Source organism: Sphaerodactylus townsendi, linkage group LG04, assembly GCF_021028975.2.
Source record: "Sphaerodactylus townsendi isolate TG3544 linkage group LG04, MPM_Stown_v2.3, whole genome shotgun sequence".
Taxonomy (NCBI): domain Eukaryota; kingdom Metazoa; phylum Chordata; class Lepidosauria; order Squamata; family Sphaerodactylidae; genus Sphaerodactylus; species Sphaerodactylus townsendi.
Window position 1 is genome coordinate 111248679 of NC_059428.1, and position 22149 is coordinate 111270827.

The window sequence follows — 22149 nt, forward strand, 5'->3', positions numbered from 1 at the left end:
CTTAGCATTAAACTAACATTAAAACAAGATGGCGCCAGCTTCAGTTCACCCAGAGCCCCAGAGGGATTATATGGATCCACTTGATGTTATAATAAAGGAGAGGAGGAGAGGTTGCATTTATAGGTTGCCCTTTCCCGTCAAGACGGGCTCAGGGTGGCTCACAACATTCAATATACAATAATAAAACAATAAAATCAAGTCAGTATATATGAGTCAAAAATTTAAAAATACAAAATCCATTTCCGGCACCATAAACCAATAATCCTAAAACCTAGCCAGAGTGGGGGAAGGGTGGGAGGCCAGCCAAGATGAATACCATCGCTAACACTCCCCCCAGCAACATCCACTGTTTTATCACCTTTACTACTGTGTTTTTACTATTATCCGTATCTTCCAATAAGTAGCAGTGGCACAGTTAGCAGTAAGCCATGGTTAACAGGAACTGCAGAAGGCAGCCATGGGTTCAGTCAGCTCTCCATTCATACATTGCTTCTCATTTGAGATCCATCTAGCCGCATCTGGAACTTCTCAGAAGCCCTGTGAACAAATCAGTCTATATTCAAGTAGGAAAGTCCAAAAAAACAAATAAAAGGATTGGATCAGTTAACTTCTATGAAAATTGTCACTCAGGCCATGTTTGCTTGAGTTCAATCCTACACTGCTTTCCTTTTCCTGCCTTTTGACTTATTCTTGTCTTGTCTTGTGGCAACTCTGTGTCTGTCTGGGTTATGAAGAGAGAATTTAGTAGTTGCATTCCTTGGACCTGTCTACAGCAAAATTAAGTTGTCATATTCGATCGGGCGAGCACCTGAATCTGGGCGTCATCTTAATGTCAGAAGCACAAATGGTTAAGGGTTGTGATCTGTCGACCTCTTTCATTGAAAAGCCTCTCTTCTGTCTGACAGAGAATTTTTCTCCTTTCTCTGAGTTGGGCGCATGGAGTTAAAGATGCTGCTCAGCCCAAGCAAGAATGTCAGAAACTTGGCTGGCGTATTGGGTTTTGATTTTAATTTATATACAGGGTTGTTGAGAAAGAAGCACCAATCCCTTGCCCTAGGCCCTACTTGACATCTGTGACTCGACATCAGGTGCTATTCTGAAATACAATCGCACAATCAACTGCTTTTCCAAGTCTTCCCCACACAAACACTTTAACTGTTTCGTTTCAGCAGACTGTGGGTAATAAAATGTGCAGCCATTAAGAATTCCTACTAAATTCTCGCTCTGTTCTTTGCCATTCACATAGGATCAGTTGAAGCCTGTCTGGAAAATTCACCATTGTTCCATTTAGCTGGGGACTAAAAATAAAAAGTGGAGGGGGGGGGGGGTTGAAACTTTTCAGGAGTTTTACCCTGTTAACTACCTTCCCTCGTGTCTCAGGCCCATGTGAAATGTTACATATAACATGTGATCGCTAGAGATGTCTTCTTCAGCTACTGAGAAGCTCCTTTTCATATCACAACTTGTTAAGAACAATTACGTAAGTTAGGACTATGTTTATACTACAAAGGGGGGGGGGGACCACCTTACACTCTAGCACTTTATAGGAGAAAGTGAAGCCCTACCGCTACAGGCTCTCCTCTTTATTTTGAAGGAGTGGTTTCTTACAACAAAAAAAGCCACTTTTTCACCATACATTCAAAGCATCTAAGTAGAATTTCAGAATTACAGGGCATCTTATTGTGCCGATGCTATGCGCTGAGATTCTCGATGTCTTAAGAGAATTGTGGAAAATAAAAGGTTGCAATGAATATAGCATTATTACATTAGCATTGCATCCCTGTGAATATATATCTATGTATGTGTGTGTGTGTGTGTGTTTTGCCCTTTATCTAGCTAAATTACATTAACTGGCACTTAAGAGGAAAAGCATTTTCACAATGTACATTTTTCATTCCTGCTTTTTTTCTCTGTTGAAAACCTGCAGTCAGTGCTTTCAAAAACAATGTAGGTACCGAAGGAATGTATTGAGTACTGCTGCATGTCTGACGCCTTCTCTCTTTCTCTCTCTCCCCCTCCCTCTTCCTCTCTCTCTCTCTCTCTCCCCACAGCACTGGCAGGTGCCCACAGGCACCATATTGAGAACCTTTATCCTAAAATAATATTTGACAGTGTTTGTTTCAGACTTTACTGAGCAGCTTATCTTTTTTGCTTTTTACTGCAGCTTCATTCCCTTGTTAGACTGCTATATAACTTTCTTGAGCCCTTTTTTTGACCCATGGACAAAATATTTATTTATAGTTATATGCTGCCCTTCCTTTAACGGGTTCAGGATTGGCTTCCAGCATTTAAAATACAGTCAACATAAAGCCATAAAAGCACCAATTAAAAACACAGATGGAGAATAAAATAAATTCGAGTAAAATAGCTCAGCTAATATCAACAATAGAGGAAAGGAGAAGAGGGAGGCCATTTGGATGGTACAATCGTCGCTGCCTCAACTACAAGGCTGGTGGAACAGCTCTGTCTTACAGGCTCTGCAGGACTTCATCAGGTCCTGGGTCTTGCTAGATAGAGCGTTCCACCAGGTGGGGCCAAGGCTGAGAATGTTCTGGCCCTGGTCAAGGCCAGCTACACATCTTTCAGGGCAGGGACCACCAGTTGGATGGGCTTGGCCCGGGATTGCATTAGTGTCTGGGGGGGGGTCTGGCCTGGGTGCAGCCGCAGGGAAACAATCTTTCAGATCCTGAAGTGCAACTGTAGCTAGCGGAGTGATAGTTCTTCAGATTGTTGTTGGAACACAAACATCATGCAAGAAGAGCCTGTAAGCAGAACTCCAGCTTTATCCAGAATAATATGTATTCTTTTGCAATTTCTGAAGGAGGAATGTCCCCTAAGGGAAGGACCATTATGCACCATATTAGAGAGGCAGGAGCTGTTGGTTGCAGCCAGATTCATATGACCTTGAGGAATTTAGGGCTGGAGTAGAGGGTGAGAAGGCTAGCTAGCATGACTACCTTGCTGTAGGAGTGACAGAAAGTGCAGAAGTCTTTATACTGTCCATCAGCGCTATAAAATTCCCAGGCATTTTGAATGAGAAGGTCTCTTTGACCTTTTCCACGTAAGTCATTTATACCGCATATTGCCACCAAATACTACGTTTCTTTCTTTGAATTTTGCGTTTTCTCCTCCATTTGGTTCTGAAAACATTTTCCTTTCATTTTTCATCCATTGCTTTCCCAACCACTTCAACCACAATTTTTAAAATTGATTTCTGAACCAGCTTTCCTTGAGCATGAGTACATATTGAAATGATCTTTATTTCTCTGCCTCACCAAACGCCCAGCCCTTATCTATACCCGCTTGTAGTTGCGCCACCACCTCTTCAGCCATTTTCTCCTCCTCCATTTTTTTTAATAATATATTTATTAAATATACGGTTTAATACAATACAGAAACATAAGACGTAAGACGCATGTACACACAGTCACATCCACATACAAACAAAAAAAGAAAAACATTCAACTTTACTTGTAAGCAGTATTTCAACTAAACGTTTCATATATATGCATACTCAAAAAATTGTAATATTGGGTTGTCCACCCCCAGTAATTCCTGCATCATTGACCTTGCCACTCTCCCATTTCCCTCTCCATTCATAACCAGGTCCTCTATCCACACCAACTACTTACTCCACTAAATTTCCAGTCCCATTCTACAAACCACAAAGTCCCGCTTCCCAAACCAGCCCACACCACACACACACCACACAAAAAAATGTTTTAATAGACTTCCCCCCATTACCCCTCATTTCATAGTTCTAATTACATATTGGCAACTCGTTTCACTGTATTCTCACCCTTATTCTTACTTTTTACAAAGGTTCCATCTTTATGTTACCATGAAGAGATCAATTGACTTTTCACCCATTCTTTTTTTTTTGTAGCCTAACTCAATAAATACTTTCTCTTAAAGATCATTGTAGGGATGAGCTGCTGACCCAGCAGCACCGTAAGTAGAGCGCTGGAACACCAGCGCTCCTACGGCCTTCTGGTCGCACTGCCTCCCCACCCTCACCCCCCCCCGATGAGTCAAGTGGGTCATGAACTAACCTGGCTCACAACCACTGGGTGCCTCAGACAAAGGGACAATGGTCTTGCCCCCAGGTGAGGATTAGGCCCAGACGCTGATGCTCCTCTCCGCACGTAGCAGCCAGGTGAGATCATGCATCACATGATGATCTCTCAGCCTCCCCGCTTCTCCGGATTTCGCTCCGCCTCTTCTACACGCTTAGAATCATAATAATAAAGGTGCCAGGAACCACGCTGCAGAGTCGCCAGGAACACGGACACTACAAGCTTCTGCTGCTGGCTTCCACCAGATGTTATCACCGCGTCTCGTCTCGGTCTTGCACTGACCTCGCGGCACGACTACAGATCATATTTGTTCATTATAAAATTGTCCCAGTTAGACCAAATATATATATGTCTCTCATTCGTTGATTGAAAGTACTCCATTTTCTTTAAGCGTTGTGCGATTATGTCTATTGATTTCATCTCCTGTACTTTATGTTCCCATTCCTCTAGGGTTGGTATCTCTGGTGTTTTCCATCTGGCAGCTACCAACATTCTGGCTGCAGCTGTCAAGTAAAAGAATAATCTCAATAAATTAGGGGAAAGCTGTAGTTCTGAAAGTACCGGGCTTAACAGATAGGTCTCCAAATTTAGTTTGTATTTTTGTCCAATTATTTTTTGGATATGTTTATGGATTTTTCTCCAAAATTTTTTCATTTTTTTACAGGTCCACCAAGAATGAGTATAGGAGCCGATCCCTCCTCCATTTTTGAAAGGAATGTTTAAAATGTTTTTCTCTTTGTTGTATCGTACTAGCAATGTAACATTAAGGCAGAAATACAAGGAAGCACAGAGTCCACTGGATCAGCTTTGTCAATTTCACATACTGTTAAGATTGAGGCGGGTCATTAAAAATGTAAAAGCTACAATCTCTACTTGGGAATCCCTTTTACTATGGCTCCTATTCTTAAGTATATCTGTGTATATCTGATAAATCTCTGAGCAGCAGAATATATACAATGGATACATGTGGCAAAGGAAGAAATCAAGGATAGTTTGGGTTGATACCCAGAAAAGATGGTCACAAGGAGATTTGGCCATTCATAATATTTCTTTGTATTAGCCTGTCTCAGGTTGATCTTCTGGAATAGTACTAACGAGGGAGGTGATATAATGCTGGAATAATCATTTGTAAAATTTCCACTAGGTAACTGATTCATGCTAAAGAAAACCATAAGAAGCAATTACTGTGATAATAATAGCTACCGTATATACTCATGTATAAGTCGACCCATCTACTATTAGCTCCCATTGGAAACAATGGGGGATGGGGCACCCCCTTTTGGAGTCCATAACTTTGGACCCCCTGAACCAAACTTTACCAAACTTGGCTGGTATCATCAGGAGTGTCACTAGCCTAATGATGCTGCTAGCCTAAAAACTGCGCCCGCTGGTGGCCGACAAAGTAAAACCCTAAAATATTTTTTAAAATACACCTCACTCGTGTATAAGTCGAGGGAAGATTTGTCAGCACCAAAAATGTGCTGAAAAACTCGACTTATACACAAGTATATACGGTATGTTAATTGTATTATTGAAACATGGAATAAGTTTGGCAGCAAACTTTCTCTGCAGTTTTCTCCATTCACTTCCATAATAAGAGAACTAGTTCCAAAGGCAAATTGGCAAAATGTTAATTGTTTGGAATGGAAAAAAAAATCTTGCTTGATAGTTACTGCGACATTTTTTAACAAAAACATTGTGAATTTGATATTGTGTCTGAATGTAGTGATGGGAAAATTCCCTTTCTCCAATACATGCAAATTAGAAGACTGCTTATCACTAGGCTACGTAAAGGAGTTTCATAGAGATCTGATTCACTTTGAAGTTCTCCCAGCTTTTTTTCTTTTATCCAATGAAAGCTCTATGATACATCAGTCTTGAACAGTAAATAGTTATTAATCACTTCTCACCCAATAGACAAAAGAAGTAAAAAATGTTGCAACTTCTAGAGTTTTTTCTGGACCCCTGTCAGTGAGTAGATATGAGACTCGATCATAAGAATGAATATCAGAATGAATTGACAAACTCAGTGAAATATTCCTCCTCCTAAGATTTGCATACAAAGGACACTCCGAAAGAATATGTGCAATCGTGTCCATCTTACCAAAGGAACAGGGGTAGATTAGTTCTGAATAAAGTAAATGTATGAAACTTCCCCTCAGAATTGCTCGGGGGGTGGCATTTGCTTTGGGCAGGGTGAACGCTCTTAAAAGGTTTTGGGAGATCAACAGATAAGTATTGGAGGGAAGAGATTTCGGAGGAATGACATAATAAATTGGGACAAATAGGTGTGGCATGTTCTAAAAGCACAACTTTGGGGAATAAAATACTGTGTAGTTTAAATTAACCATTTAATCTTTGTTCCCAACCCATAGTAAAGATTAAGCATAACTACCTCTTGCTTTTATCCCTTGCTAGCATCGCTTCTGCTGGCTCTTCATTTTTGGTTTCCCTGACACCTGATTTAGACTGTGTGCTTAATAGGATCAGAGACCAGTCTGATTGTTTACTCATTAAACTCTTTAAAGTACAAACTGTACAAACGGATGACTCTGGGTAATTTATTGTGATAGAAGCAAGGAATGTAGAGGACTAAGGAATAGTTACAACTCTATTTGACTTTCCCTCTTAAGTAGTGCTAGTGTATCCAGCTGTCAGGAGCGTGAAATCCATGTTAATGTGAATCGCACCTGACTTGATATAATACGGTATATTGTTGCCAAATTTCACCTGTTGTTAACTATCTTGTTTCTGCTGATTCATCAGGTTCTGGATTCGGGGCGGCTGAAAGAATTTGATGAGCCATACATCTTACTACAAGATACAGAGAGCCTGTTTTACAAGATGGTTCAGCATGTGGGTAAGGCCGAAGCCACATCCCTGATGGAAACAGCAAAACAGGCAAGGCATTTTCCTTCTTTCTCCCCCTTCCCCCTTTCTACAAAATGTTGTAATTAAGTCTGTCTCAACAATTTACTTTTCACAAGTTAGCATATTCAATGCCTCGTCCTTTCCACTATAGTTACAGCACTCATCGCTTTTCAGTTCTAAACCCTTGTTTTTCAGGGCTTTATTACTGGGATTTGGAATAATATATACCCAGAGCTGCAAATGACATACTCCGATTGCTGTAAACAACTATGCGGGGGATTGTTTGTCTTCATACATGTGGGGAGATAATACCCACTGTGCTCTTAAACACACTCTGGAGCATTGTGTGCCTGGCCCCACCACTGCATTACATACTGTAGTTAGAAATAAAGTGAGGCTTTACCATGATCTTACAGTTCTTGCTTTTGACTACCAAATCTGCTACTTCGGCACATGCAAACGGAGTATGGTGGTGGCGTTTTGCTGTTGGCCACAAGCATATAAACAGTGTTAAAATATACTTTTTAAAACAGTGAATATATTGCATTCCAACACGAGATACACGCCCCCACATTTATGCACATACATATATAAATAGTCCCACTTTTATCTATCACCATTAATAATAACTATAAAATACTAGTTGCTTAAAAAAATAAGCCCTCCGTTCCATTCACAACATATGGAGTTGGCACCCATATTTTTGAGTTGGAGATGGAGGGATTGAATGAACCAGCTTTACAGTCTTCCAGTGCTCCAACTACTATACAACCCAGCCTTAATCACGAATTGTATGCCGAGAGAAATCCTGAACCCCATGCTGGCTTAAGTGCACAGCAAACTACCCCTCCAGGCCTAGACCTGAGCAGGTCAGATGCTGGGCTGAAGTCTCCGGATTATTCAACCAATATAAAACAGAACAGCACGGAAGCCAACTCGCCTGTCGCGGAAAGAGCAAGCGGGAAGAAGATCTGTGCGCCAAGCAAATCTCGACATAACAAGGACCCACCATTTAATGGATGTGTCATTATGGACACAGACGGCTTATTCAACCAAGTACATGAACTCGATTGACATCAGGACCCCTCTTCTACATCTAGCCCCACCCTAAAAATTTTGTCCTGGAATGTGTCGGGATGGAGCAAAAAGAGACATATAACTGATTTTTGTAACTACTTGGCCTTGTTTGATATCGTGCTGTTACAGGAAACATGGTCCCCTTCCCCCATTGCCCTTCCTGGGTTCAGTGTTTATACCTTACCAGCTTTTAAAACCCACATAAAGGGTAGAAGACCCATGGTTTAGCCTTTTAGTTGGCGATCACTTAACTTTGAGTCTCTGTTAAGCACTTACACCCCTGTGACCAGATGGCCCAAGCACTCCTTTTAAAATGGGATTCATATAATGTGCTATTAGTTAATGTTTACTTTCCATCTAACCTTTCTCCTGCTCCTCAAATGCAGAGATTGTTCAAAAAAGTTCCATAATTATCTCTCTAAGCTCCCTTCAACTTTACCAACCTGACAAATGGTTTGTGGCTGGAGATTTCAATGCCAGAATTGGCAAAGATGATTCCAGTTATCAATTACTAACTAGTTTGGATCCAGATATGCTACCCGATCATTTCTTCTTACCAAGATGCTCAAGAGACTGTCATACCAATGCTGCTGGAAAAAATTTGTCTGAGATGTGCTTGCAATTTAATCTAGTGCCTTTGAACGGTCTAAATTTGCTGGACAACAAAGGGGATTATACCTTTGTTTCCTAACAATAGTGTTATTGATTATGTTTTAATAATCAGATCCTGAACTTAGAGATGTTAAATTTTTTTCAGTAGAATTCCAACCATGGAGCGATCATATGCCCTTAGTATTGTATCTGGAATTGGGATTTTATGTACATAAGGGCAATGACCAATTCCTGATTCCAATTCCTAAAATCTTGTGGAAAAATCACTCCTTTGAAGATACCGGGAGTCTGTTGTTTAGCAGACAGTTTCAGGATTTTAGATCAGAATTTTTAAATGCATTTCCTACAGAAAATCTTATTACATTATTTGAAGTACTAACGCAGAACATCACATTCTCTTTCAAAGCAAACTTGCATTGTTGAGTATTGGAAGCCCAAAACTTCTGATAGTTACATCACGCAGAACTTAGTGCTTTTAAAAAGACAACTCAGGCAGTTGTTTAGTAATTCAAGAGGGGTGAAATTGACTTTCTCCTCAATATTTACTTTGATTATAAAAGGAACCTTACCCAGCTCTTACAGGAAAACGAGAGGCTACTGCTAAGGCTAACTGGGACAAACTTTTTCATCTCTATCCAAACGTAAGGATAATAAAGGATTCTGGGCCATAGTTGCTAGCCACACACGCGTAACTACTCCAGCTGTAACGGTAGATCCCCGATCCTGGTATAGTTACTTCCAAGACCTTTATACCGTAGATAAGGATTCTATAGACTTAGCCCGTCTGAAACTCGCAACTCCTTTGCCTTGCTGGGACCCTGTCTCGCAAATGAGATCACAACCCTAATTGAACAGCTCAAATCTAGGAAGGCTCCTGGCCCGGATGCCCTACCACCTGAGGGTTTACAAATGCTTCGATGGAATGGTGGGCTCTATTAGCTTTGTTATTTTCACTACTGTGAATAATATAGTTAAAATACCTGATGCTTGGACTAATGCCATCCCTTGTCCCTATTTATAAAAGGGTGACCCAACCATTCTCTAATTATAGGCCCATTAGTTTGTTATCTATTGCAGGTAAATTATATGCTAAATAGCTATCGAACAAACTGACCATATGGGCGAACGAGAATAAGATCATTGGTCCGAACAAATTGGGTTTATCAAAGGAAATCTACACTAGATCATGCCATTCTTCTGAATACAATGATAGCCAAGTATGTAACGGGTAAATCCCCTTTGTATGTTGCCTCTTGATCTCAAAGGGCACTGATTCAGTGAATAGAGAACTCTTATGGGAAAACTTACAGTAATGGGTATCGATGGTAGGCTGCTTGCTCTTATCAAGGCTTTATATACAAATACCACCCTTCAAGTGAGATGTGACCCATCGAAAATTAACGCCAAAAATTCAATCCTTTAAAGGTGTTAAACAAGGCTGCGCTTTTGGCCCCCCTTTGTTATTCACACCTGTTCATTAATGATCTGTCCCTGATCTAAAAATCGGTCAACTCACCTTGCCCCAGCTTTGGTAATGTGACTCTACCACTACTTCTATTTGCAGATGATGCTTATTACTCTCTAGAACTTAAGTGAGGGATTAAATTCCTTGTTATCCAAATGCAGTGATTATTGTACATGGAATTCTTTATCCATCAACCCTGCTAAATCTAAGGTGGTTGTATTTGCTAACATTTATAAACCCAGTAGATGGATGTTAGATGGTGCATTGGTTGAACAAGTCAAGTTCTGCAAAATATTTAGGAATCGTTTTCCATCATAAAGCCTGTTGGTATAAAACACAGAGACCTTAGCCATGACAGCTTGTAGGGCTACTGTGGTGGGTGTGGAGAACTTTTCTTTACTTAAAGGCAATAGGTTTATCCCCGCCGCAGTTAGAGTCTTTAACATGAAAGTGATTCCTCGGTTGCTCTATGGAACTTCTGTGGATTAATGCTTGGAGCCAAAAAAGTTGAAAGGATCCAGTCAGCCTTCTTATACAAAATATTTGGAGTGCCACATTGCACTCCTTATGCTGCACTCTTGTTTGGAAGGACAGCATCTGCTGGTTACTTAAAGCTTGGCTGGCCACCCTAAGTTCTGGGTTCTGTGCTTTAATTCGACACTGGTAGCCTTATCAATCATATCCTCCCCAGCTCCATGGATCTAAGTGGTGGCGGGCAGTTGAAACTAAAATACTTTCCCCTGGGATTCTCCTGGGAGTCTTTGCAAATGCTACCTCCTTCCTAACTCTTTTTTTTCAACTAAAAAAAGGCTACTCCTTGACCAGGAGCTACAAGTTCTACAAGACCAACAACATCAAATCTAAACCAATGTGATACAGACTATCTGAGTATACTCCAAGAGCCCAAGCTGAGATGGATATACACAAGGGCTTGTTGTACCTCCTTCCTTTGTTCTGTACTCCAAGGGAGGTTTCTTAAAATTGACTCAAGAGCAGAAATGCCCCCCCACTGTACTATAGTGGTGCAATCCATGGAACATATAATGCTCAACTGCTCCCCAAACACGAGGAAGCTAGGACCAGGCTTTGACCTTCCTTCCTGCTAAGTTTAAGGAATACTCTGTTGCTGTGGGAAAGTGGCATTCCTACTAAACAACTCTTTCTTCTGTGATTTTAAATTCTGTAGCTAGGTTCCTTTTTAGGAACCTGGGAATAATACCTGTGGTGGTTTTATATATGGAACATCTGTCTGGATAATGCTGGTTGTTATATTCGTTTTATGCCTAATAAAGGTTTTATGTATGTATGTATATGGAGTTGGCTCCCGTGAAAGATTTCCAAGCGATATAAAAAAATTACTCCTTGCTTTCTGCTTGTTCAGATTGAAAGTGATTGTATTCCTACGGTGTTTTCTACTGTATGTTCAAGACAGCACAATTTATTCCTTCTTGTGCAGTCTCAAAAACAAATTAAATCAAATCCATGCAAAACAGTCTGATGTACGTTCCTAGTTATTGCTGGCCATAGCTTGCTATTGGTTTTAGCTATGAGAATAGGAACAGCATGGGCCCTCAAGGCCTCATTCTTTAAGTTATGGCCTTTTCCCAAATGAGAAGGTGGGAATTTTCTAGCAGTTGAGGTTTTAATTAATAGAAATAATAGTTCAGGTTGTTGAACAGTGGTTCAGCTGTATTGTCGAAGGCTTCATGGATTATTCGGTGCCAGAGCTTTGGACATGGTCAGACTTAGCATTCTCCTGATTGTGCCAGAGCCTGTGGCTGGCATCTTCAGAGGATCATCTCCTCTGAAGATGCCAGCCACAGATGCAGGCAAAATGTCAGGAGAGAATGCTGCTAGAACACGGCCATACAGCCTGGAAACCACACAGCACCCAAGTGGTTCAGCTCTTTGGAAGAAGGTGTGGATTTTCTGTCATTGGAGACTACCCCAAGAGTATAGAGGAGCTTCTCAGGAGAATTTCTAGCTAGTTTTTAATCTAATAGGACCTCTCAGACCAACAAGATTTTGGGTGGTTGAGCTCTAGGGCAGTGGTTCTCAACCTGTGGGTCGGGACCCCTTTGGCGGTTGAACGACCCTTTCACAGGGGTCGCCTAAGACTCTCTGCATCAGTGTTCTCCATCTGTAAAATGGATAAATGTTAAGGTTGGGGGTCACCACAACATGAGGAACTGTATTAAAGAGTTGCGGCATTAGGAAGAGTGAGAAACACTGCTCTAGGGAGTCAAAGCTCCCTTTGTCAGACACTGTTAGCGAGCCTCTCAAAAGCTCATACTCTGAAAATCTTGTTTATCTTTGAGGTACTGAACTCAAATCTAGCTGTTCTACTGCAGTCCACCCTCTGAAACGACTTCCTCTTTCAGTTGTGAGAAGCTGACCTAGGGAATCCCTGTGTTCTGCTTCTAATGTCTTGAATCTGGATAGAAAATATTTACATTTTCAGCTATGAAAAGTAACTTCTTTTAGAAGTTTTTATGTAGTTACTAGGTTGTTATTGTGAAAAAATGTCCCTGTTCCTGTGCAGTGGAAGGCCCTTCTAGCTCATATATCTAGGCACAGTATTGGAACTGGGCACAAGGAAAAAGAAATAGTTTCTTTTCCCCCTTTTGAGAAGCTTTCAATGATATGGTTGAAATACTGCTGCTGCTTTCATTATTTCCTATAGTAGCAGTTTTGTATTAAAGGAGGCTCACTTTTACAACCTATGTTAAACATTTTTATCACAGCATGCCACATTTCTAAGAACTAAACTAAATGTAGTGAGAGATACAGAGCTGTCGCTGTTCCTGTCCACTTCATAATGTCTAGATTAATACAAATACTATGCTTCACTAGAACTCAACTTACTGTTTGTTACTCCTCCCCTGCAGCCAGCAGCCAATGACGGTGTGCTTGTAAACAACCAGTTGTTAAATTATTTGAATCCCACCACTGCATACAGGTATAAAAAGACAAGGAGGAACAGCAGCCCAGTATATCTCTCTTGACCGGTATTTTTGCCCAAGGACTACAGCTCTTAGTCCCAAAACTAGGGCGTATAACACTTTCTTACCTTGTGCTTGGTCAGTGTTGAAAGGTGTTTCTATTCCTCCCTGGAGTGATAGTGTTTTCTGAATCATCATAAAAATTACTTTTTATTTGGGTGTGTGGGCGGGAGAGTGGTGTGTGTGGGGGCATGTGTGTGGGCTTGAGAGTGAGAGAGATCTCACCAGATCTCAGAAGCTAAGCAGGGTATTTGGATGGGAGACCACCAAAGAAGTCCAGGGTCACTATGCGGAGGCAAGCAGTGGCAGACCACCTTTGACGCCTCTTGCCTTGAAAACCCCGTGAGGTATTGCCTTAAGTCAACTATGATTTGATGGCACTTTACACAACACACATGTACACGAACAGATTGAAGCCAATTGGAAGCCCATTTCGGGTGATTCACTAGACATGTTGGAAGGCAGAGGAGCTGTGATGAGACAGTTTATGGCGTCTCAATTGGTGAATCCTGGTGTCCCAAGATTTCTTTAGGGGAAAAGACCCTTGCTAGTGACTGATCGAGATGCACTTCGGACTCTTAAAACATTAATTCGGCTCCCTTTTTTTTAGATTTATATTTTAAATTGAACCTTTTCATATTTGTACAAAATATTAAACCATGAGAGAAGAATCTACCTATTATTTGTTTTGATCCTGCCCTTCTTTCATGGATCTCTCTTTCTCATTTTATCCTCACAACAATCCTGTGGTTAGGTTGAGAGGTGATAACTGGCTGTTAGTCACCCAGAAAGCTACCTGGCAAAGCATGAATTTGAAACCAAGTTGCCCAGGCCCTAGTTTTGACGCCATCACATCACCAATCATCTGCTAAATAAACTGACAAAATTTAACTGAGGCCCAGTTTAAATTCTTACTGCACACCAATCCATTTCTTTTGGTACAAGAAATTGATGCACTCCTTGCCCTCCGCCCACCCTCTTTTCTCAGTGTACTGCACACTTTCTGTACCAACAGCCATATAAACATAAATTTGGTTGATGCTTTCACCTTTCTTTGAGCTGGAAGAACGGGATAAACTGAGTCTCCAGTACTTATTGCAAGCATTATTTCAACAGATTCTAGTCCACCTTAACCCAAGCTCATCAGACCTTGGAAACTAAGCAATCTCAGCCATGGTTAGTATTTTGATGGGAGACAACCAGAGAAGACTGGGGTTGCCATACAGAGGAAGGCAATGGCAAACCACTTTTATTAGTCTCTTGCCTGAAATGACCCATGGATGGAGTCATGACGAGTTGCTTGCAACTAAATGGTCTTGTGCTTCTTCTTCTTAGAACTTCACTTGAGGTCTCTAGATTTTCCATGCAGTGAATCCCACATTACTTTTAAAACGGAGGTTGTCGGTCTTTGTAGTACAGCTCCTTTGTGACTGGCAGAAATTCATCGTAAGAATCTTTTCTGTGTGTGCAGAAGCACTGGTAGAAACTTTTCAGTTGAATGGCTTCCTACCCAAGCTGAAACAGGCAAAGCAGTCCCTGGCAGAGAATGTTGGCATCCTTCACTGAATCTGAATTTTGAAACCACTTTTCTTTGCGTGAGATGGTGGTTACACCAAGAAGGAACAGAAAAGTGCTGTTGCATTTACATTAGGGGACTACCCGATTGTGGTCCTTGTATATGAGAACTCTGCATTATCCAAATAAGAACTTTGGTGGGAACATCTCCCAGTGATGAAAAAATTACTGAAAATGCTTTCGCCCTTTATTTCTAGGGCAGCAAAAATATTAGACCTAACTTATGACATATGTCGGCCTTGGGGAAGATAGTGTATTTTCTCTCTGTGTGTGTATGTTTTTTTTTAAAGACTCAAACAAAACTTTTCACATTCTTCTTTGGGGGAAAAATACATGTTGAAGTCCTTTTTCACCCAAACACATTTTCCGATAAGAGCACACAAGCCTTGACATTATTTCATTTTGTTATACGCATCTGTCAAGGAACAGAGATATGATACAGCTCCTAAAAACTGATGATTGTGGAACAGTGAAACTTGACAGCATTTCATTTCCTTTATGTTCTGATTATACATTTATCAGCAAACCTGTATCTCTGGCAGTTCAGCTAGAAATTGGTAGAATTCAAGAACTCAAAGGCTCGGCAAAGAACTGTCCTATTATTTGGTATCATCTTACATTTTTGAGAAGTTGCTTGGTGGAGTCATTGTCCCTTTCCCTTTCATTATTGTGGCATCGTATCCCCAGATCACATTTCTATATACGGCTCTATGACACCTCCGCAGCACAAATTAAACGCTGGGATATTTTGTATGTACATCCTGAAGGTTCAATGGTTGTCAATCATAGTTTGTAAAATGCAGGGGATTACAACCTTGATATTAACATCCAAATCCTTTGTGCTCATTTTTATGTGTGGAAATGAAAAGCCCCCTTTGCAGACACTAGGGTTCGAAGCGGCTTTTTTTTGTCACCGTTTTTAATTTATCACCATTTCTGAGCTGGTAAAAGGATTTTATTTATCAGTTTAATGTCAAGTGATAAAGTTATCTATTGATCTGAATTATTAGCACTTTGAGTGGGACAACAGACTGTATGTTGATATCCTCTGACTCTGCTGCAAGCAGACCAGAAGGCAATTTTTAATGCTTTTGGGAAGAAAAATTCTAGATCGGGTTGCTGTTACTTGGTAGCTGCAAAATAAGACAGGATTCCAGCGGCACTTTAAAATTAAACAAAATGTATTATAGTGCAAGCTTTTAGGAGTTAGAGTTCACTTCATCGGATACACAAAGTGTACATCCATAGCAGTTGTGTGAATAAAGATCCATCAAGTTGCAACTGAGGGCACTTTCACACAGGCAGAATGATGCAATTTCAGTCCACTTTTAATGTACTTTCACAATTGCTTGCAAGTGGATTTTGCTATTTCGCACAGTGAAATCCAGCTGCAAAGTGCATTGAAAGTGGATTGAAAGTGCATTATTCTGCATGTGTGAAGGTGCCATGACTTATGGAAACCCAGTAGAGTTTTTAAGGCAAGAGACTAACCAAGGTGGTTTGCCATTGCTTTCCCTGGTATTTCTTGGTGATCTCCCATCCAAGTGCTAATCAGGGCCAAACCTGCTCAGATCCTGACATCTGACGAGATCAGGCTAGCCTGGACTATCCAGGTTAATGCCCACAGCAGTTATTTATGCTAAAAGTTAGCAAGCAGTGCATAAATAACTTCAGTGGATGTAGATTTCATGCATCTGTTGAAGTGAGCACTGACTCCTGAAAGCTTAAGGGAAGGTGAAATAAACTGTGTTAGTCTTTAAGGTGTGGCTGAAATCCTGTTTTATTTTGGGAAAAATAGGGATTCTTCAAAAAATCCCTTTTGTAAACTTGTTCTTTTCCTAAAGAAGATTGGTATACCTACTTGAGTCACAATCTTTAGAATAATATGTATTATAAAATTAACATAAGAATTGTTTTTTTCTTTACTAGGTTTATTTCAAAAGGAATTTCCCTGAAGTTATCCCAGATGGTCAAGCAGTTGCTAATTCATCAGCTGACTATTCTCCAGGACTAATTATTTTTGAGACTGCGCTATGATCCATACAACGACAGAGCTCTTTTTTTAAACAAAGAAGAAGAATGTAGTAGTAATATTATGCAACCCAAATGTTGCTAATAACTGAAAAGACTGGGGGGTTGTACTTGTTAGATAATTGTCACATTGGAAAAGAAATGTTTTTCATGACTCTTGTTCCTTTCAATTGAATGAGTAATAGTTGAATGTTTTAAAAGTTATATATTTTTACTTATAACTGCCTGATCCTGTAGATTGACCACAACAACAGTTTTCCCTACAAAATCAAAAAATGCTTGGCGATGCTTTACTTGGCAAGTGAATATCAGGGCGTCCTGATTTGCCTTACTTGTTATCAATGTGCCTTGACATGGGGAAGTTGCAGAGCTGCTGTTAAGTGTCCTTTACTCTAAATCAATCCTTTTTATAATGCATTTATTTTATGTGTGTAGTTGAGGAATGGTGCTAAAGAGCTATGCTCCTGACTGCTTCTGTATCAGCCATTGGGCCTGAAATCAGGCATGGCCAGCAATACAACACAGAGGGCCCCTTGAAACTAGTTCTGTTGTCTCAAAGGCTCAGTCTGTGAAGAAGGCCTGCATACCTCGCAACCTGTTTTTCTGCCTTCAGCCCACTGGACGTGTATTGTGGCCCATCTCTTGTGTTTTAGCGTCCAGCCTTGGATTGCATTGAAGAAGATTCTCAAGTACCTGGTAGGTGGTAATGCCAAGCTGGTAGCTTTGTTCTGCTTGGTGGGTCTATACCTTCTGTAGGCCTATTGTAAAGGAATGAGTCACCTGCATACTTCAGTTAATTGTTACACTACTGAAGGCATGTGCTTAAATCTCAGGGTGCCTAGTATCTAGAAATGCGCAATCCATTTTCTCAGGTTAGAAATGAAGAGTGTGTTTTTCTAACGTTGCATATAGTGGCAAGTTGAGGGGAAGAGAAGCACAAATGACTGCATCTTAACCTTTACATGGCTTTAAATCCTCATTATGTTCACAATACGTTTATGGCAATGTTTTTTAAAGCAATTTTACGAACTGGTTAGTTCAAGAAATGAGCAAAACCACATTTATTTATCTGGAGAGGAATTCTAACTGTGCCTTTCATTCGTGTTTTTAATTTGTTTAAATTTGAGGACTAGACAGCTGAGTTGGAAGACATTATGTAGGGATGACTTTGAGCTCATATATACAAAATAATGCTACTGGTGGTCATGGGGAAAGACACCAGTGGTGTTTGCCTTGATTGGTTGAATCTATTCTTCCAGAGGTGTGCCCTGTAGTGCAAAGGTTGGGTGAACTATTTGACCAAATGGTAACTTGGCACTGTGTTTCCATAACTAGATGGTGGTGGCACCAGTCACTTGATCTGTGATATGAGATCTGACTTTCCTCAGCATTAATATCCCATAGGAATGGAGGAACCATTTGGCCAGAGTGATTGTTGCGGAGAGAACCATGCTAGTCAAGGTCTGAATGGACCAAGGGGACTGTACGGTTCCTAAATGGTTCTCCTGCATCCCGAACACATGGTTCTGTCCAGTCTGAGTTAAACCACAAGAAAGAATATCCCTTGCCAGAACCAATGAATTGATCCACTGTGATATCCTGGCAAATATTGGAGGCACCATTACCACACACATGCTACATCTAATAATAAGAGAATAGGAAGATTACAGAGCACTGTTTTATTGAGTCACTAAATGTAAATCCCGGTAAATGGGTTTGCACAAATTCACCCTCAATGCGTTTTTATTTCCCATGACAGTGTACTGATTGACAGCGTACTAGGGTTGATAGCGGCGAAGTCATGACTTTAACTCTGATTGGTGTGTTGCAAAGTGCCTTGACCGTGGAAACAGTTGCATGCAGTTCACAAAGAGTTATTACAATAATGGCAGACAGATCTCAGTGTCAAAAAAAGTCAGTGTTGTGCACATTTCCCTGTTGAATGTTGGACCAGAAAGAAGCCAATGTAAGAAGAGATTGTTCTCATTTTGCGGATCTGTTGGTATACAACTGTAAAACTATAATTGAACATGTATATTTCTTTTTAGACAGCATTGGATCAGAATGTGTTGCCAACCTAAACACTTTGAAGTGAAAGTTCACGATGCATTGTATAGGTTTGTTATGTGTGCCTTTCTGCACTGCAAGCCAAACTTATTTAAATAAATCACCTTTTGAGTCCTCATTGTGGTTTTGCTTTATTAAAAGTTGCATCACGTTTCATTGCAATTCATTGTCTGTCGATGCAAACGAGTACCTATGCTTTTTCTGTACCATTTAGGAAAGAAAATCCTGTGTAAACCCATCAACCGTTAGTGGAACAGCTTTGCAGGACCCCGACCTTATATCTTATTGAAAAACATCAACATCGATATCTATTGAACAAACATGACAACAATCCTAGCACAGTTGTTCTACCTCCTAGGCAGTCACATTGCTGTATTCCTTGATGCACGTGATTTAGCAGTATGAGTCATTCTGTTTATAGTTGGGTCTCTGCAGCCTTTAGCTTAAAAAAAATTGGTTTTAAAGGGCTGAGAGAGCCCAGAAAGCTTTGGTTGTCTTTATTGAGCTATTGCTGTAGAGCGGGTGCAGCAACATGCTTTTAAAAACAAGATAGGACAAATGGTGTTGGTGTATCAAGACCATGCCAGTTGGCTGTGTCTCTTTATTGACTGCATGGTCACAAATGGCTCCTCCTATGACACATGTAGCAAATATCCTTGCTGTGTGAAGTGTTACATCTGCTTAGACATTTTATGTTTTTCAGGAAATGCTGCTGATTAAAAGGGATAACAGGTCCAATGTTACTGACTGAAAGTCCTACCCAACCTTTCATTTCCTTGATTGCGTTTTGATTTCTTTCAGGGAACGTTGACCTAGTTTCTCACCAAAGGAAACCTGTTTCCAGCTTCTACCATTGTGAACGGCAGGTGGGTGGCTCACATGATTTGTATGTTCCGTCTTCCAAAAAAGAAAAGAAAACTGATCGCTGGGAACAAGGCAAGACATTTGAATATCCCGCCTTTCTTCCGAAAGAATCAGGATCCAAGGTAGATGGCTGCAACAAACAAAATACAAAAACATTAAAATAATCAAAATGCGTAATTAAGGACGAGTAACTTAAATTGTAATTTAAAACAGATAATTATTTTAAACAGCTCAAAGTTCTGTGGGAGGGGGAATTATCATATAGAAGCACACCCCATATCCCCTAGCTTGAGATGATACAACCCAAATGCAGGTTACTCCCATAGTGAGAACTAGGATTCCTATCATTAAGATTTTTATTCATGATTGCAAGGAAGTCACTTGAGTTTTATAGTGTGGGTCTGGCATAGAGAACTACCACAGAATTCTTGCCTCTTGCTGAAGTCAGAAAAAATACATTACTAGAATCTTAAAAATTATTCCTTACAAGAGTTATTTGTGGAGGGGAGGATGAATGGGAAACCAAGCTCCCCTCCCCTCACCCAAAGGCGATGCTTACTTGTCCTACAGTCTGTGCTCTTTATGCACATGCCTGCTAGGTTGGCAGCTGAGGTCCGGGGCAATACCCTCCAGGAGACTAGATTGGACCGGACACCACCAATTGCTGATCCTTACTTTAACACTTCACAGTTTGATAACCTTGATCTTGAAAGTGGTTCTTAAAGAGTGCAAGTAATCCTACTGAAAATTATCATGCTTGCAAATACTTTGTGTGCTTAGAAATGTACCTCCCCCCCCCCCCGCCCACCCACCCAGATGAACTCTTTGAAGATCAACACCTTAGCATTGGAAAAGGTCAACTGTGTTTCAAATTACTGGTGTTGGAGATAAAAATATGTGTCAAATGCTTTTCCTGTTACTACCTTTTAAAAAGACATTTTTTCCTGGATGTAAGCAGAAGCAGCTGAAGAGCATAATATAATAATCACTAAAACATTTCAAAATCAAATGCCCTCTGGAATAACTGAACATTACAGAAACTTGTGTAGGAGAGAAATCCAGACAAGAACCAATTTTGTTGTGTTTTAATCATTGTGAAATGAATTCTAATAACTCTGAAAGGCTGCTTTTATCTTTATGAAGGAAGGGACCAAACAGGGCAACTCTCATCACCAAGACCCCAAGACTGAACTGCATAATAAATTTAAAGGCAATAAAACTAAGTGTCAGGGCTGGTGATCCAGAGTTGAGCAAGGATGGGGAGTCCAAGAGCGACTGGGTCTATGTTTGAACAATGAATTGCTCAGATGGCGATCAGAGTCCATAGCTTTATAGAGGGCCACCTTCTGGTCTCTGCAGTACTGCTCATGACCATCACCAGTGGTGGAGCTTCAACATAACATGGTTGTGGTCAGATTAAAGCCTCTGTGCTGTATAATTCAGTCCTGGTTTTAGAAAGTCCTAGTTGCTTATTTCACACCTGGATCTGTGAAAGCTACACTGGTTTTTTTTTCTATTCAAGTTCAGAACCATGTGAGTTTTGGGAAGGCTAAGTGGAAGAGCTTCTGTTTTGCTTGCAGGTGCTCACAGTTCAATCCTCATCTCCACTGAAAAGGACCAGTAAATGATGTGAGACACTTCTACTTGAGAGCCGCTGTCAGTCTGAGTGAACAAGGCTGACCTTGATATGTAGTGGTCTGAATGAGCATAAGGCAGCTTCAAGTGTTCAGGACTAGAAAAACAAACTTCACAGCATGGACCACTGTGCTTTAGACAGAGAACGGAGAAAGGCTGAAAACACAATATGACTACTCACATTCAGGGACGTAGGTATAGATTTTTTATGGGGGGGTTCGGGGATGGGGCCACACCCCCACCCACCTCTGGGGCATGGCCACACCTCCCCAAGCCCCGCCCCTGGCCTAGCGCTTATAAAAGCAGCTCTCCGAGGTCGGGGATGACAGACTGCCCTGCCCTCCCCTGCCCCTCCCCTCTGGGCAGAAGCATAGAGGGAAAATGGACCCTGGTGCAAAATCTGAGTTTTGCGCCTCCCCCCGCCCCCGCCGGCAGCCGCTGTGATGCTGGAATCCACCCCCAAAACAGCATCACTTTCAATGGTGTTTAAACTAGAGAGCCCAAATTCTCCTTTTAAATCCACCTTAAAGGGAGAATCTAGGGTTCCTAGTTAAACAACATTGAAAGTGATGCAATTTTGGGGTGGATTGTCCCCCACCCTGAAACAGCATCACTTTCAGTGTGGCATATGGTTAAGAGCAGGTGCATTCTAATCTGGAGGAACAGGGTTTGATTCCCTGCTCTGCCACTTGAGCTGTGGAGGCTTATCTGGGGAATTCAGATTAGCCTGTGCACTCCCACACATGCCAGCTGGGTGACCTTGGGCTAGTCACAGCTTTTCGGAGCTCTCTCAGCCCCACCCACCTCACAGGGTGTTTGTTGTGAGGGGGGAAGGGCAAGGAGATTGTAAGCCCCTTTGAGTCTCCTGAAGGAG

The 22149-nt window shown here is 41.0% G+C and overlaps 1 protein-coding gene across 3 annotated transcripts in view; it reads left to right on the forward strand.

Moving 5' to 3' along the window:
• ABCC4 (ATP binding cassette subfamily C member 4) overlaps positions 1–18894 on the forward strand; it is a 217887-nt gene extending 198993 nt beyond the window's left edge. For all 3 annotated transcript variants that reach the window (XM_048494888.1, XM_048494887.1, XM_048494889.1), the window contains 2 exons: positions 6843–6977; positions 16608–18894. In XM_048494888.1, the coding sequence (XP_048350845.1) occupies positions 6843–6977; positions 16608–16715 (243 nt within the window). In that variant the 3' untranslated portion in view covers positions 16716–18894. The remainder of the gene's footprint in view (positions 1–6842; positions 6978–16607) is intronic.
• Positions 18895–22149: the final 3255 nt, after the last annotated feature.